This window comes from Meleagris gallopavo, chromosome 14 (genome assembly GCF_000146605.3).
Source record: "Meleagris gallopavo isolate NT-WF06-2002-E0010 breed Aviagen turkey brand Nicholas breeding stock chromosome 14, Turkey_5.1, whole genome shotgun sequence".
In the NCBI taxonomy this organism is placed as follows: Eukaryota; Metazoa; Chordata; class Aves; order Galliformes; family Phasianidae; genus Meleagris; species Meleagris gallopavo.
The window spans coordinates 3,031,879-3,048,190 of NC_015024.2; the positions used below are offsets into that span (position 1 = coordinate 3,031,879).

General features: G+C 37.4%; 1 protein-coding gene across 2 annotated transcripts in view; it reads left to right on the forward strand.

Annotated features, from left to right (window-relative positions):
* The window catches only part of NOL8 (nucleolar protein 8), a 14,973-nt gene extending 244 nt beyond the window's left edge, over nt 1-14,729 (forward strand). The window contains exons 1-17 of one of the 2 annotated variants that reach the window (XM_010718398.3): nt 38-530; nt 686-856; nt 1,018-1,080; nt 1,999-2,077; nt 2,365-2,512; nt 2,750-2,818; nt 3,122-5,047; nt 5,358-5,474; nt 6,389-6,508; nt 6,837-6,921; nt 7,884-8,031; nt 9,330-9,413; nt 10,065-10,342; nt 12,150-12,276; nt 12,706-12,776; nt 13,723-13,805; nt 14,133-14,729. In XM_010718398.3, the coding sequence (XP_010716700.1) occupies nt 718-856; nt 1,018-1,080; nt 1,999-2,077; nt 2,365-2,512; nt 2,750-2,818; nt 3,122-5,047; nt 5,358-5,474; nt 6,389-6,508; nt 6,837-6,921; nt 7,884-8,031; nt 9,330-9,413; nt 10,065-10,342; nt 12,150-12,276; nt 12,706-12,776; nt 13,723-13,805; nt 14,133-14,186 (3,591 nt within the window). In that variant the 5' untranslated portion in view covers nt 38-530; nt 686-717 and the 3' untranslated portion in view covers nt 14,187-14,729. Of the gene's footprint in view, nt 1-37; nt 531-685; nt 857-1,017; nt 1,081-1,998; nt 2,078-2,364; nt 2,513-2,749; nt 2,819-3,121; nt 5,048-5,357; nt 5,475-6,388; nt 6,509-6,836; nt 6,922-7,883; nt 8,032-9,329; nt 9,414-10,064; nt 10,343-12,149; nt 12,277-12,705; nt 12,777-13,722; nt 13,806-14,132 lie in introns of those variants that run through there. The other variant, XM_010718396.3, reaches the window with a different exon arrangement.
* Nucleotides 14,730-16,312: the final 1,583 nt, after the last annotated feature.

The following is a 16,312-nucleotide window of genomic DNA, read 5'->3' on the forward strand; positions in this document are numbered from 1 at the left end:
GCAGCGCGGCAGCGCGTGGCGGCGCCGAGGTGCCGTTCGGAGCCGGCTGGGGGCGGCGGGGCCGTTCGGAGCGGTGTGCGGAGCACGCCTCGTGCCTTCCACGCTGTGCTGCTGCGGGCGCCCGAATCCCCGTGGCGTTTCTTTTTCTTCACGTCTTCTTGTTTAGCGTTTCCTTTATAAGGCAAAGCTGAGAGCCCTGGGGCTGGTCAGCCTGGAGAAGAGAAGGCTAGGGGGGATCTTATCAGTGCTTGTGACCTAGCGCCGTCAGCTGAGTCCCTTTATCCCAGGGAAGGCCTCCTTTACTCACGTTTCTTTTTCCCATATCTGAAGAATGAGCGATCGCTGGTGGCTGCTGTGGAGTAAGAGGCACGACCTTGCGCTTTGGCTTTCCCTGTTTTTGCTGCTGTTGCCATTGAGAACTTGTTAAGCCAGAAGGGGATGTGTTGAGTGTCAGAGCTGTGGCACACCTCGCTCCCATGCTCTGCATAGGCTCTCAGTTGCTCGCCTTCTGCTCCTCTGTTTCTTAACAGGTTAATAGCTTTTCCCCATAGCATTCTTCTCCAAGGTTCTTTGTGGAGAACTTTTGATGGAATGTTTTTTTTTTTTCTTCATAATTTGATGTTTGATGTGATTGACTTAATCCCTGAAATTTAAGTACTAGTGATCTGCTACTATCTTTTTACAGGCAAACAGATGTGACAGCTTGACTCTTTCAATATGGAGAAGAAAAAAGTTTCAAAACGCCTGTATGTCGGAGGGCTTGGCCATACAGTTTCTAAGGCTGAACTGCAAGAAAGATTTGGGAAGTTTGGACGTGTTTTGGATGTAGAGATTATTACCAGAAAAGATGAGCAGGGTAACAGTTTTGCATCATTCTTTAAAAGTGAATTGTTTTTCATATGTGAAATAAGATTTTTGCTCCAGAGGCACTTTATTTTCAGGAAATAACATAATTTTCAGCTTTAAGGGAAATACTGAAAGTATGTAGAAATTAATTAAATATTTATCATTGAGCAGGGAACCCTACGAAAACTTTTGCTTACATCACTGTCAGCAGTTCTGAGTCAGATCTTAGAAAATGTAAGTATGTACATATGTCTATATGTGTTATTTTTTATTTTTAATAAATCGTGTTCTTGAACAAAGTTGCATTATTCATGATACGTCTAGGCAGGACATGGTAAAGGTGGACCTAGTTTTATTCTGTTATCATATGCATTTCGTTTGCCATAAGCTGCGGATTTTGTGAAAGATATTTTGCCAGAGTTTTCAGTATGTGGAAATAAGCAGGTGGAAAAAAATTACCTTGCAACTGAAGAGCTGATTTATGAGTTTATTCTTGCTCTTCCTTCAAAAGACATAGGAAACATTTCAGCCACTTTCTTCAGAGCCATAAAACATTAGAAGGGACTTTCCATGGGAGGAAACCCAGAAGGAAAATTCATGTAAACTTCTTGTGTTCTGACAGTTATACAAATTCCAGAATAGTTGAATTACAAAATTACTTGGAGTTATGAAATTACATATAATATGTAGCAGCAAAATACCAGATGGCGATACCTATACCTGAAGAAGAAGCACTGGTGACTTGGTGTTTTATTTAGGAAGCATTTCTGTTAGGAATTGGAAAGCTCTTTGAGATTAATTAAAAGTTAGCCCAGCCCTTGTTACTTTGATTCCTTAAGTTCCAAGTTGTTTTCCTCCTGGTTTTCCGTGCTCGTTAACTGTATCTTTCAAAATAAACAAAGTGTTAATTACCAAAGAGTTTCTCTGACAGCATAAACACTTCAGAGTATGTGTACCTGAATTTTTACATCTGTATTTGAGATGACCTATACAGACCTGATGAGAACTTTCCAAGTCAGAACCATAATTTTGAATGTAGATGTTGTTAAGTGTAGGATATTGGATTTTTCATGCACAGAAGGGATCATTGTTAAGTTCAGTGTGTATCTTTTAATGTAGAAAATATTAATTTCTAGTCTTCTTGTTTTAAAGGCATATCAATTTTAAATAAAACCAAATGGGGAGGGAGGACACTGCAAATTGAATTTGCCAAAGAAAGCTTTTTACACAGGTAAAAATCAATCAACAAATTTTTTACTGATGTACCCTTTTTCTGTTTAACTTTTAATATTATGGCAGTGCTTTAGGCATCTGCTAAGCTCCTAATCTTTCTAATTTTTATTGACGTTGGTGGGCTGGTGGTGCATATTTTATAGCACAGTCTTTTTGCCACTTACTCCCTTAAAGCTTAGCTATAATCAGAACTATGTTAATTCCTTCTGTGGGAAGGGTTGCTTCCAGTTATGATCTAACACACAGGCAAATCTTTTTACATATGTTGTGTACTTTTTGATACAGGCTTGCCATGGAGCGAGAGGAAGCAAAGCTGCAGAAAGAAAAGCCACGGAGAAAGGATGAAACAGTTCTTCTAGAATCACTGAAAAAGGCTGGTGTTGTAGACTTTCATATGAGAGCAGTACCAGGTACAGAGGTGCCAGACCATAAGGTACGGTGGGGTAGCTGTCTGGAGAATTAAAACAAAGAAATAGAATTGTGCACAAACTTATTACATTCATATTGCGTTCATTTATGCTGTAGGTAAAGAAATGTGTGAAACGTGGTCATCTTTTAAAAAGTTGTCTGAGGAAATACCTTACAAGTTCTTGTCATTCTTGTAATGAATCTTTTATTCAAGCATTATTTTCTTTACTTTTTTTCATGCTAATTTTTCATTTTTTTTTAGAATTGGATTGTGGGTAAATTTGGCAGAGTCCTACCTATCCTTCACCTTAGGAATCAACAGAAAAATAAAATATCCTTTTTGTTTTGGTTGGACATAGACACATTTCCCTTCTTTCTTTCATCCTAATGGTAAATATATATTTGTTAAATGGTCTTCTTATTGACTACTATGGCATGTTTGATTTATTGAGTCCTTTAAGTAAATATAATAAGTTTTTTGTGATTTAAACAACTTCCTTAGACTGCAAGTCCTTTGTTTAATGGCATGCTGTCACAGCATTCCTCGTCCTTGCCCTTAGAATTTAGTTTGCAGAGATTGGAATTCTACTTGCTGAAAGAATCGTGTTGTTTTTATTCCTTAATTCATATGAACATTGTGAAGTATGACCCATCAAAATATTGCCACAACCTTAGAAAGCTGGAGGAAGACTTGACACATGTAGTTCCTGTATCCAAGCTTACCTGGCATTTGGAAGAGAAAGATGACAGCATAAGCAAGAAACGACAAGGGGAGTTCCCTGTGACTAAAGAGCAACCTAAAAAGCTGAGGCAACTGGGCAGTCAGGATGTGAATGGAGTGGAAGTGCTCCCTTCTGGGTGTCGGTCACGTTTGAGAAACATAAGCTCATCACAGCTAGATCAAAGATCAAAAACCAAATCCAGTGAGAAGTCTGAATTACCTCCAAGCAGTCTTAATAGTAATACATCAGGGCAAAGTTTACTATTAGATAAAAACAGCATTTCTAGAGTTGTGTTTCCAAATAACAGAATGCATGCTACTGACAGTGACATTGATTCCGAAGAGGAAATCAGAGCAATGATGATAAAGAAGATGGAAAAAGAGCAAACCAAAAATTTTGAGACTGAAAGTGACCACCTGGAAATTGTTGGAGATAATTTTGAGTTAAAATACAATACTCACTGGTCCTTAGGCAATCGAGACAGCGTGAAGAAAGTTGTCAAAGGAAACAGTAAAGAGAGAGGGGCTATGGACTGGGACAATGGCTATGACTCGGCGGATACAGATGAGATTATTGCTGAGAGTAAAGCCCCAGGTCTGAGTAGCACAAAAACTGCGGTTTTGGAAAATGCTAAACAGGTGAAGGTGGAAAATAAACAAATGTTATCTAGTAAGGAATGTGATTTGGTAAATGACTCCTCACTGAAAACTCACAATTTAAGAGAAGATGATGTTGAAAGCAAAGAGAAAATGAGAAAACCTAGCATTTCTGCCTTGTTGAGTACAGCAGGGAACAGTACAGCAAAAGCAAGTCATAGTGAGAGCTCTTATTCAGAGTCTGAGGAAGAAGAGTCTGATATGAGTTCTGATTATGAATCCATGATGCAAAACTGTTATCGTCTAGACCTTACATTAGATGACCTAAAAGCTTTGGCTGCTGAAAAATCTGAGACATCAGTGGAAGAATTCAGTAGTACGCAGAGTTCTAGTCAGTGCAGCATTAAAGAAAGTGCTAAAGGCAACGTCGTGCATAAGCCAGAACATTCTAAAATTCCTCCTGCAGTTATAAAAAAGTGCATCTGTCCTGAAGATATACTTGCTGCCATTTTAGATGGGGAGGAGGATGCTGATGAGGAAAGCTCCAAAGGACGAAGTAATTCATGTTTGAAATTCCAGCCCTTCAGAGGAATGGGATCCCTTTGTAATGAGTCAACTAAGGATAGCACTGATTTAAAAAAGAGATCTGTAGGAAGTTCAGGTTTTGAAGCTTCTCTTCCTTTTTGTGGGGAGAAGTCACCTGAAGGGCAATCTGAGAACCATCCATTTTATTCTCTTGAAGTCAGCACTAAAAAGAATCAAAATATACATTGTGAACGGCACAAAGAGTTGTCAGATGCTGCTTCCTTACCAGATAAGAATGTTTGTGGGCCACGTTTACAAGGAACGAACACGAAGACAAATTCTCTGCAAGGTGAGCAGAATTCAGAGTATGGAGATGTTGTTCCTTGCACCGATGAAGGTGAAGGTGAGAGCAGTGACATGGATAGTAATGCTGCCATGTCACAGAAACATGTGAAACGACAACTGAAAAGCCCAAAACTGCTTTCAAAAAAAATGAAAAGAGATGTAAGCAACACAAGTTCAGAATGTGAAATTAAGAAATGTGCAAATAGGAAGATGAGTCTTGTGGATGATAAAGAACTTCCAGGTTCTGCTTCAAAGGAATCTGATACAAAAAAACAATTGCAGGATAACCAGAAGAGGCTGGCAGCTCTGGAAGAGAGACAGAAAGAAAGGCAATTACAGAAGAAACTCATTCAAGGAGCTCTTTCAAATTTGGTAATTGCACTCGTATCTTATCTGAATAGCAGGCAGTAAAACAAAAGGGAAAAATTAAATATATGCATATATAATTTTTATATATATATATAAAATCCAAGATATTTTGCAAGCTTGTGTAATTCTTGATTACATTTCAGTTTTTGTTTTTGCAGTATGTATAAAATGTGGCATGCCTAATTCCTGGGATAGCTCTAGAATTGCAAAAGGAGTGCTGGATTCTTCCTTTACTCTCATAGAAATGTGTCCAAGATACTTCTGTGTGACTGTGCTGAACATTTACTGTTAACCTGCCTATCTTATTATGTAGGATAGCCAGCCAGCAAACAAGCATAAACACATCATATTCAATTCAGATATGGAAAGTGAAGCTGAAGTGGAAGAAACGTTGAAGCAAGATGAGAGTTCAGAAGATATGCATGGAATAGTAAGTGTTGCTAGAAGGAACTCTGGTATTCTTTGAGGCTATTCCATATCGATGGAAATGTAACTTCTATTTTGAAGACTATTTTTCATAGCTTAGTGAAAGGAAAATTTAAACAATAAATATTTCAATTAATTTGAGTGATTCTATTCTAGCTAACATGAAGCAAGTTTCTAAGAGTATGTCCTTCCTCTGCGAAAGCTAGAGATGCTGGAGAATTTGTAAGGAGATAATGATCTGTATGCAAGATGTTTTAACTGTGATTTAAAAAAAAACAATTTTTTAGTTTACAAGGCATAATTATTTAGTTTGGAATTTCTCTGCTTTTGGTCACAGGAAGGGAAGGTTTGGGCTTCGGTATTGTGGGAAGGCTTGTTGCTCTTTCCAACACAGTGGACAAAGAATCTTTATTAATTCAGAGTCTTGTTTGTGATGTTTGGAAAGTGGTGATTGTAAAGTGATGTTTGAGTCCAAAGAAATTGTGTTTTAAAGTTGTGGAGTGCGTACCTTTTCTGCAGTTCATATTTATCAACTGACTTAAACTATGTTCTGCAGTTTATACTGTGAATGAGACTTGTTCAGAAGGGTTTTAGACACTGATATTTTAATGTTGATCTCCCCTTCTATAAATCAGGAAGTTGGATTTTTACGACTAGCTCGTATTGTAAAACCTGAGTTACTTTTTATCTGGATATTTTGCCTCTACTTAAAGTTAATGATCATTTAACTGTAAAAATCTTTAGAAGGTGTGTATATGGCATAAGATTTGAAATGAATGGGTCAGTAAATATTGGTCATTCTAGAAATGCATTTTCTCAGATATGTTGGAAAGCACATGAAAAAAGTTAAAGCTGACTTATTTTCTCAAACTTTCAAAAATGGCTCCTTTCCTGTATTTTTCTTCTTGTTTAACAAAGAAGGAACATGATCCTAAATCTTCTAGAAGACTCTTTGAAAGCAGCGAAGATGATCAAGATGAAACAGATGATGAGAGATTCAAAATTAAACCACAGTTTGAAGGCAAAGCTGGTGAAAAAGTGAGTGAAGCTGTTAATGACTTTCTCATAAATCACCATAATGCCACTTCAGAAGTATGTAATATGTAGCCTTGTGTGTGTGTGCACTATGATTTTGACAAAGTTACCATGAGATTATCTCCTGCAGAGAGAACAATAGCCATGGAGGAGATAATGCATGTTGGGGGGGTGTGAGTTCACAGGCATTGTCATTTTCAGAAATTGTTCATATTCAAAAAAGGCATTAAGCTAAAGATTATTAGTGTGTAGCAATAGAGTGTGGAAATAAGAAGTTATTATATGTTGGTGATTTCTTCTCCAGCACCTAATAGAATTTCTTTTTATTTAGCTCTTAAATTTGCAATCACGTTTTGGCACAGATGAAAGATTTCGCATGGACGCTCGATTCCTTGAAAGTGAGAGTGAAGAAGAAGGTAAGCTTCTTCTTGTTTCCGAGGCAATAATTGTAATAGAGCTATATAATGGAGCCTTAATTTTGGATGCTTGAAGCAACTGACAAACTATTTTTGCTTCTCTGGTCATTTCTCAGAAAATAACCTAGCTGTACTTACTGTATTTTGGTAGCTGTGTTTTTTCAAAAACATGTTGCAAACACACTTCAGTAGCTAACCAAGGTATTAACTTGGCTGATAAATCAATGTTTGAAGTGATCTTTTTAATTCAGGATGATACCATTTACCCATGTTTTTCATAGGATAAGGGATGACTTAACTAATACAATCTTCTTGATGTTTACATTCATTTCAGCTCTTTGTTTTGTAGTCAGCTTGCACTCCATTGGTTTAGCAGTCTTAGAAAGATAACTTTTAAATAAAATCACAGAATCCCCGAGGCTGGAGAAGACCTCCAAGATCACCCAGTGCAACTGTCCTGCTACCACTGATATTTCCCTTAAATATGGTTCCTAAACCATTTTCCTTACTACAATATCTAATGTTTCTTGAGCACCTCTGAGGATGGTGACTCAAACACCTCCCTGAGCAGCCCTCCCAGTGCCTGAGCATTCTCTGGGAGAAGAAATTTTCCCTGACATCCAACCTGGGTCTCCCCTGGAACAACTTGAGGCCATTATATATTTATATATTAGAAGGCAGAAAAGCTGAAAAATGCCAAAGACAAACAAACAAAACTTGCATAATTATTTACTCTGTTTGCTTTTTTATAACTTGTCTGATTTCCACATGAAATAGGGTCCATAATATCTATAGTCAGACTAGCTGCATAACAAGGAGGAAAGCCTCTAATTAGCTTTATAATTAGGAAAGTGGCTTGCCTATTTGCATGAGCTCTACTATGGTAGTAGTGTTACACATTAAGTGTTACAGGCTTACTCTGGTCATAATGGGGGAATGTTATTTATTTGTTGTTTATTTAGGAGAAACCAATACAATGGAGGCAGATGAGGAAGAAGAAGAGTTTGCTGCAGAGAAAAAGAAAAATCTGCAAATACTGGGAAGTCTATTGAATATTGACCTGGAACAATCAAAAACAACTAAAATGGCCATAAATGCTAAGAAATTCAAGTATGTACTTAAAGTTCTTCCAGTAAATTTTATATGATTGGATTGTTGGGATTGAGAGTTAATATCTTAATTAGTCCTTGCCTGTTCCCTACAGGGGCAAGCATAAACAAGCTTGACAAAGAACATGTAAGCTAGGCAGCAAGTCAGTAAATTAGATTGTTACTTCCATAGGAGTTAATAAGGTTATTGTTTTCTCTGGACTGCATGTGAGAAATAAGGTAAATATCCTTCTTTCAAGGTGTTAACGTAAAATGGCACAGAGCCATGGACTGAAATGGTAGAAGTTAACAATATTAAGAGTAGTAATGTGCAATTAGGAACCTTTTACAGACAGTTGTCACTGGAGTTGCATCAATTGGCTGCTAACTGCTAAATACCATTCCACTGCTGCACAGTCACATTTATTTGTATGACTACTGTGCAAGTTTTATTTTCTAAAAACTAAGTACAGGAGGTGTATGGTGACTTGTGAGTCAGCCTGAACCACTGATTGAGCACCTGGGGAAAGGACCCAGTCAGCACTGGGAGCACAGGTGAAGGGAATTTGGCTGTTAGACAGGAAGGGATGGGGCCTGGCTGCACCTCTCTTAGAGCTCATTGAAGGGCTGACTGCCACTGGTAAGGATCTTTGGTTGGAGATCCTTCCCTTGTGGAGTTTTCCCTGCAAGCCCAGATCTCAGAGATGGGTTACCATTTTTTCTTTCTAACACCTTTCTATTGTGCTAGTTCCCTTGTCGTTGTCCTGTAATACTGTTTCATTCTGTTGATATTTCTGATTGTTACAGGAGAAAATACCTGTACAACCCCAGAGATTATTTTAGGAAACTCTTTTGGGAATTGTTTTTCTCTAATACTCAGTTAATGATACAGTATACACCCATTTAGAGGCACTCAACCTGTGTTGTAAGCAGCATAGTCTTTCCACACTAGTATTAGGCTCAGTCTAAACTTTTGATTATCTTAGTTGAAAGTCTTTATTTTTTCCCCTCCCCTCAGACTGATTATTTGTCAACATGTAAAATTTGATACTGGTTCATCTATAGATAAATATCTATCAATATACCTATGCCTGTTTCTTTTAGGAGATGTGCATGGTTAGTAGAAGTTTATGACACACAACTTGAAGTCTATTTTATGTTCAGTACAAAAACTTGACTAAAGCCAATTGTGTATATTTTTTCTTGATTGTTCCTGAGCTTTTCTGGTGAAGAAGTAAATTTTAAAGTTTTAGGGTAACTTTGAGTTGGATATTTATGTCACATGGGTTGTTCTATGTTGTTTTCATTCTATCTTTATAGGGATATTAATGCCCTCCGCTATGATCCCACGAGGCAAGATCATGCAGTTTTTGAGAAGAAACCAAAAGCTGTAGAAAAAGAGAGGTATTATTACAGTTTGGTAACTGCTGTGATGTTTCTTTCCCTTGAAGGCTGGCTTTCAAAAAGTGACGGTGATTTTTTTTTTTTTTGGTACTATGCAGACAGCTCTGTTATTTTTTTAACTTCTCCCTGATATTGCTAAGATAAAGATTATGACCAGTAGAAACTTAATATATTGTCTTTTTTTATCTATCTTTTACGTGCTATTTTCTGTCCTCCTTTTTCACCTACAGGTTTCAGGTTCTGGGCTTTGGGATTTGTGAATCTGTGAACAGAAAGCATTGGTTCCTAACAGGTTTTTTTTTTTCCAGCAATAGAACTATGTCCTGAATATTGTTATATTTAAATTAGGTATTGTCATGTATTAAAAGGAGATTCAGAGTGCCATTCATTACAGAGTAAAATTGCTGCTGTCTTTTCATGGAGTCAAACCTGAGGCGCTTCCCCAGTGCTTACCTTCAAAGGGTAGCAACTTGTGTGAGGCAGAAATAAATGGATTAGAAGCCTGAACCTACGGGATGCCCATGATGTCCTGTAGACCCTGGAATATCCTATTGCCAGAGTCTGGAATTGCTAAGAAAGAGGAGAAGCACTGTGGTATTTATTCTATTTTTTTTTTTTTTTTTTTTTTTTTTAAACTTATTCTGATTTCAGTAAGGCTAAAAGGAAGAAGAAGAAAGAAGAGAGTGAGAAGCTGCCTGAAGTGTCTAAAGAAATATACTGTGACATTGCCGTTGATCTAAAAGAGTTGTTTGGGTCTTCAAAGAACAAATCAAAAAAAAAGGAAGGAATATCCTGGGACAAAGATGAAGCAGAGGAAGCAACTCCACGTGACCATCTGGGGCCTGATGCTGAGAGTAACACGGCTCAGGATTCTAGTGATTTCAAATTTTCCTTCTTTGATGACAAGGATCGATCTGATGTAAAAGAAGGTAACAGTGTAACATACATAGAACATACATGGGAAGAGTACTATTTCTAATGAGTTGATTATTCCAGACACTGTGGAGTTATACAGCATATTTTAATGTCAGAAACCAGGGAGTTTTCAGAAGATAAGATCACTTAACTGAGCAAAATCATTATGGTCTTCTCTTACTAAGATCTCTGTGGTTTAATTGCAGTTAATCATATTTGCATCCCTGGAATTTTATAAGGGGTGGTGTCAAGGGATAACCTTGTGAGAAGGAACTATTCTGTAGTTATTCTTTGAACAGTAATGAAAACAATTCTTGTCAACTTATTTTTTTTTTTTAATAAACAGGAAGAGAGATACATAAGTCAAATCAGGTTTCATATAACCCAACAAAATTTTATAAATGTGTTAATTAAGGGATTGTTACAAGCAGAAGAAGTCCTTAACTGTGCCCCTGAGATCCATGAACATTTTAAAATGTGGTTAATTGTAATTTCAGAAAAATTGAAACTCAGTAACACATGATCACTGATGTATTATCTAGTTAATAAAACGGAAGTCCTAATCTAAGGAAAATCAACGTTATGTAATAAAATCAAAAAATGAAATCAAGTCACTTACTGAGTAGTACTGTGGAGATAACTGAAACAGAAACAGGAAAAAATAACACAGCCCTGAGAAGTATTATTAGTTCAGTAACATGGGTTTCAGTGTAGCAACAAGAGCTCACTGGAGCAAAGAGGAAAGTAGTTGACCACAGGCAGCATCTGGAGTTCACAGGCTTCCTAGCAATGAGAATCACTTTAAGCACTATCTTGTGTTATCTGTTTATTGGCTTGTATTGATTAAAAATCCTATTTAGTACTGTGGGGCTGCTGTGCAAGCTACTGTGTTGACACAAAACAAAAAGACAAGTCTCTCTCCATTTCACATACCTTGGTTGCTACAGTGATTTTTGTTGTTTTTGTTCAACCTGACTTCAAAAAAACCATGTATGACATGTGAAAGCCTTGATGGGAGAACACGAATAGAATGGTTTTTGCAGCACAAATTATAAGTGTATTGTGGGTCATTTAAACTTGCTCTCTTTCCCGTAAATACTCTTTTTCCAAATTAGAACTTACTGAGTTTTCACTGGAATAAAATGTTTGTTTTATAGTCTAGCTACTGCTGAGTTTGGAAATGGCTTCATATTGCTGGGGGGCTGTATAAGGAAGAACTATCTTCTCTTTTCTGGCTGCACAGATACTGTGCTTATGTACTAAAAGTAGAGGGTACCTCTAAGTTCAGAACTTCTGGCTAAGGGGATTAGTAAGTGCTCAGGTGCATGTGTCAGTTGTCACATGTAAACTGAGCTGCTAGCAACTGGCTGTGTATTTTTTGGGCAGGAGCATGTATGTGAAAATAGCAAAGTAATGAGTCTTGTCACACAGAACCTTTCTAAGACAGTGAAAGGAAGTTTATGTTCCATTTATTACAGGCTAAAAATTTGAATAGGTGGAATGACTCCCAACTCAATATTAACTGTTTTATCAGAATGACTTGATCAGAACTGTGGACACTAACAGTGAGCTTCAAAGGAACTTCTGTGTTTTTTTTCCTGTGCAGTATTTAATACTAGTGATACGCTTTGAGGATGGATTTGTAACATGTGAAAAAGCAAACTACACTCATACTTGCCCATAGGGTCATAGAAAATACATGAAGGGAGTTTTTGTACTGTTCAAGTCTGTTATTTTCCAATATAACTACTTTGCTCTTGAGTAGAAGTCTACTGGCAAGGCAAGGAAAAGAGTAATCTGATTCTTGTGCTATTGTTGCAGAGCCGTATGTTTTTGAAGCAATAAAACCTATGAAAGTCAAATGGCAAGAAGATCCACGTTTCCAGGACAGTAGCTCTGAGGATGATGACGAACCAGAGGCAACAGAAAGTGAAAGAGATAAAGAAATGCAAGTTCTCTTTGTATTTGTTGTCTTCTTGGTAGAAGTTGATGCTAGGTGAATTTTGATAGCAGCAAGTATAAACATGGGTAGCTAACACCTTCACTGTGCATCTTTAACCAAGAAAAGTATTTTTTAAGAGAAAGCACTCTTTACTGCACAGAACACAATATTAAGAAATGTTGCTATCAGACTTGATTTGAAGTTAAATGTTAATATTGAGTTTCTAGTTGGTTGCGTGAGTATTTAACTGGGTACTGGTTTTGGCCAAGTCAAATAATGTCAAGTGTTCTTAAATATTTCTATCCAGAAGGCTGTATTTGGTTACTGTGAAGCACTGTTGTTCTGCTATTTCTCTGAAATATTGCAGCTTTAATGTATGCTAATGGAACTTGAGGCTACATTCTGTGGTGTTAACACTTCTTTGTTTTTTTCTAGGTTTCTCCCTTTACCACAATCAGGAAGTGTTAGGTTTTTCTTCTTCTCCAAAGATGATGAACGATTAAGAGGTGAAACAGTTTATTCACCTTTTCTCTCCCTTCTAATCTCTTTATTGCAACTGAAGAGGGGAAAAAGATTGCCTAGTTAATTAATTAATGGTTTCTAACTTAAATGCAGATGAGATGTTAAGAGGAAAAAAATCACAACTTTCAGTCATTTCCTGTGGTGTGAGTTGAAGCAGTGCATCCCAACAGAAACTACAGCTGTTACCTTGCACTCTTATTTTTAGGTCACTGCCTAAATTTTGCTGGTCTTTTAGAGCTTACAAATATCACTTGATAAACTAGCTAGGTATTTGGTTCTTTTCAGGCATATATGTGATCTTTTTTTTCCATGCTTCAGTTCTTACTAGGAATATTCAATATGCTTTTCAGGCACGTACACCCATATGGTTCTTGGTACTAAATAATGTGGTGTGTTCTTTCTTGTGAATGTAATGAATTCCATGGTAGAAAAAGAATGGAGTTGTTTCTGATATCTTATACAACTGATTATTAGGGCAATCTTAATGTTCATTTTCTGAGACAAGTTGATAGATTGATTTAAGAAAAGTATACAAACGTTACTGTGTACCTAATGCAGTTATTGTATTGTAACCTGGTCTATGTACCTGATTTACAGTACTTGCTAAAATCAAGCTCTGAGTTCATAGCAGGCATAAGTTTTCTTGGTAGACACAGAATCACAGTGCTGAGCTGTTAATGTAAGGATTGCTGGTTTGCTGCAATTTATATTTCAGCATAGTAAGGAAAGCTACAGCGCCCTTTGTTTTTCCACCATGCAAAGCTGCAACAAATAAAACCTGTTTTAGTCACCTGTGTTGTGGAGTTACAGGTTGTGAGTTATCTGTGCCGAAGATGACAGATCTGATTTTAACTGTCACTATTTTGCATAAGACTTAAGAAGTGTTAACATATTCCAATGGCTTTAACCATATCAATTTGTTCTGTGCAGAGGGACCCAAGTTATTTTGTAGATCAGTTAACCTCAATGAAGAAAAAGATAGCTGGGAAGACAGGCGCAGATTATTACTTGAGGTGAGTATTTTAAACAACTGTGTTTTGAAAACTATAGGTGAAATCTCAGCATGAGAACGGAATGGGGCTGTTTATTTGCCTAATTTGCAGTAAAAGCAAATTTGGGAACTTCAGAAAGACATTAAACTTCTTCATATCAGGAAGCTAAATTGTTTTTTTAACCTGGTTGTGTTTGTAATTTCATGTTGTTGTATCTAGTTGGGTAAATTATTGAAAGCCTGTGTGGCACAGGGCCAGTTACTTAACTGCATGGAGAAAACCAGTTTGAGATAAATGGGTGAACTGACAACTTCTGATAATGCTGTGTTAAAATTGAAATATTTTCAGGAATGCCGGAAGAAACATAAGGATGCAAGAAGGAAAGTGAAAACAAAACAATAAGTCTTGATGTTTCGTGTTTCTTCTTTGAAAGAGACGTTTTTCTGCAACTTCTTCAAAATTCTAGTATTTCAAAGATCTAACAGGAAACAATATTTTAAAAGACTCTTAAATATCATTTCTGGATGGCTACATATTTATTATGTCAATGTAATAAGTTCTTTTTTGGTTGTTTGGGATTTTTTTCTATATGGTTTAAATGTGTCTTGCTTCAATGTGTATTTACTAAAAGGTGGGTCGTTTAAAAAAGGAGCAGTGGATTATTTTGCTATGTTCTTGGACCCCTGTGCTGCATGGGGTTGATGAAGAGCAGACTGATCCACACTTACATAACCTATATTCAGCTGAATATAGTAGAGATCCTATTGGAGGTTCCTTTACAAGTTTTTGGAATGTTCTACTTTCAGAGTAAATGTTTACCAGAAATTTATGAAAATATGTATATAACTGGGAAAACCTATGAAATTAGTAGGTTTGTATTTCTTCACAAAGATAATTTTTCTACTTTTTAATTGTGTATATACATTAATAAATAGTAAGAACAAATGCTGGTATTGTATGCTTGTTGAATGATATTTTTACATGTGAGGTTGTGTTCTCATCCAATTAGCATATTTGCTGCAGAGTCATGGCAACATTAGAATACAGTGTTATGCAGATATTCTCTGTTGGCTAATTGTCTTGAAAGTTAAAGCATGTTTCAGCATGTATGTGATCTGCCTGGAGGCAGTCACTTAGCGTACCTTGCTGCAGACCATGATGCCCAAATACTTGTTCATACGTGATACAAGTTGTTACATGCATCACCTTGTCCTTTATCCTTGGTTGAAAGCAGCATGCTGGGCAAGAATTCAAAGTAATAAGAGAAACTTGTTCAGGACTGTGGGTAGATACCTAGTCGTATCCAGTGAGGCTTGTTGGATTTGACTCCAAGTGCAATGCAATTTCTTGTAAGAACTCTGTCACAACACTTCACCTTCATCTTGCCAGGGTCCACCACTTAAAACAAGGGTTTGTTTTAACTTCCTTTGGCTCTTCCTGGTCTCAGGAATACAAAGCCTGCTGTTGCCAGGCATTACATTAGGAAACGAGGTGGTTAGCTGGCTGTCTCTGGGTTTAAATGGCAAATCAGTGATAGAGGAACTCTTAATGCTGCTGAAACAAGAAATTTCAAAAACAAGTCTAATCTTGAAAGAAAAGTTAGAGGACAGAAGATGAAAAAGCAAATAGTGAAAGTTATGAGAGCTGGAGGAGAAGAATGTTTTTTTTCTCTAATCCTGTGTTTTGAATGGCTCTTCTTGTGTACTTCCCAATGCTCTGTGAATCTAGTCTAAATTATCTTTCTGTTTTACTTTAGAGTCCATTTTCACATTAGAAATTCTTTCAACCTTTCGAAGGCTTTCGAAGGTAGTCTGTTAGCTGTAGAATTTTGTAAGCGCTTTGTTTTGTCATGCTGCTTTGTGAACGCAGTTCTTGCATTGAACTCTTTTCTGTGGCACGTGATCCTCCTCCTGAGGCTGGGAAGTCCTCTGGCTTGTGGTAGGTGCCACCTTCTGCAGGGTGCTGCCTTATAACTTCTCTACAATGCTACTTTCTCCTGAGTAAGAATTACTGTGGCACTGCAGTTCTTACGTAGTGTTTTCATAACTGCTATCCAGAGATTTGCAATGGTTAACTGCCAAGCCAGGCACAGCGCATCTTAAAGACATAATTATGTCTTACTTAGAATCATAGAATGGTCTGGGTTGAGAAGGACCTCGAAGATCATCTAGTTTCAACCCCCTTGCCATGTGCAGGGTTGTCAGCCACTAGACCAGACTGCCCAGAGCCACGTCTGGGCTGCAAGCTCACACTGCTGGTTCATGTTCATCTCCTTGTCCACCAGAACTCCCAAGTCCTTCTCCACAGGGTTGCTCTCGAGGAGTTCTTCTCCCAGTCTATATAAATACCTGGGATTGCTCTGGCCCAAGTGCAGTGCCTTGCACTTGGCCTTGTTGAATCTCATTTGGTTCACATGGGCACAATTCTTCAGCCTGTCCTTAATTACAGCAGGATATGGCTTCAATTAAAACTGTTCTTTTTGTGTCACTTGTTAGACATAAAGAAATAGATGCAGCAAGGCCCTGGAT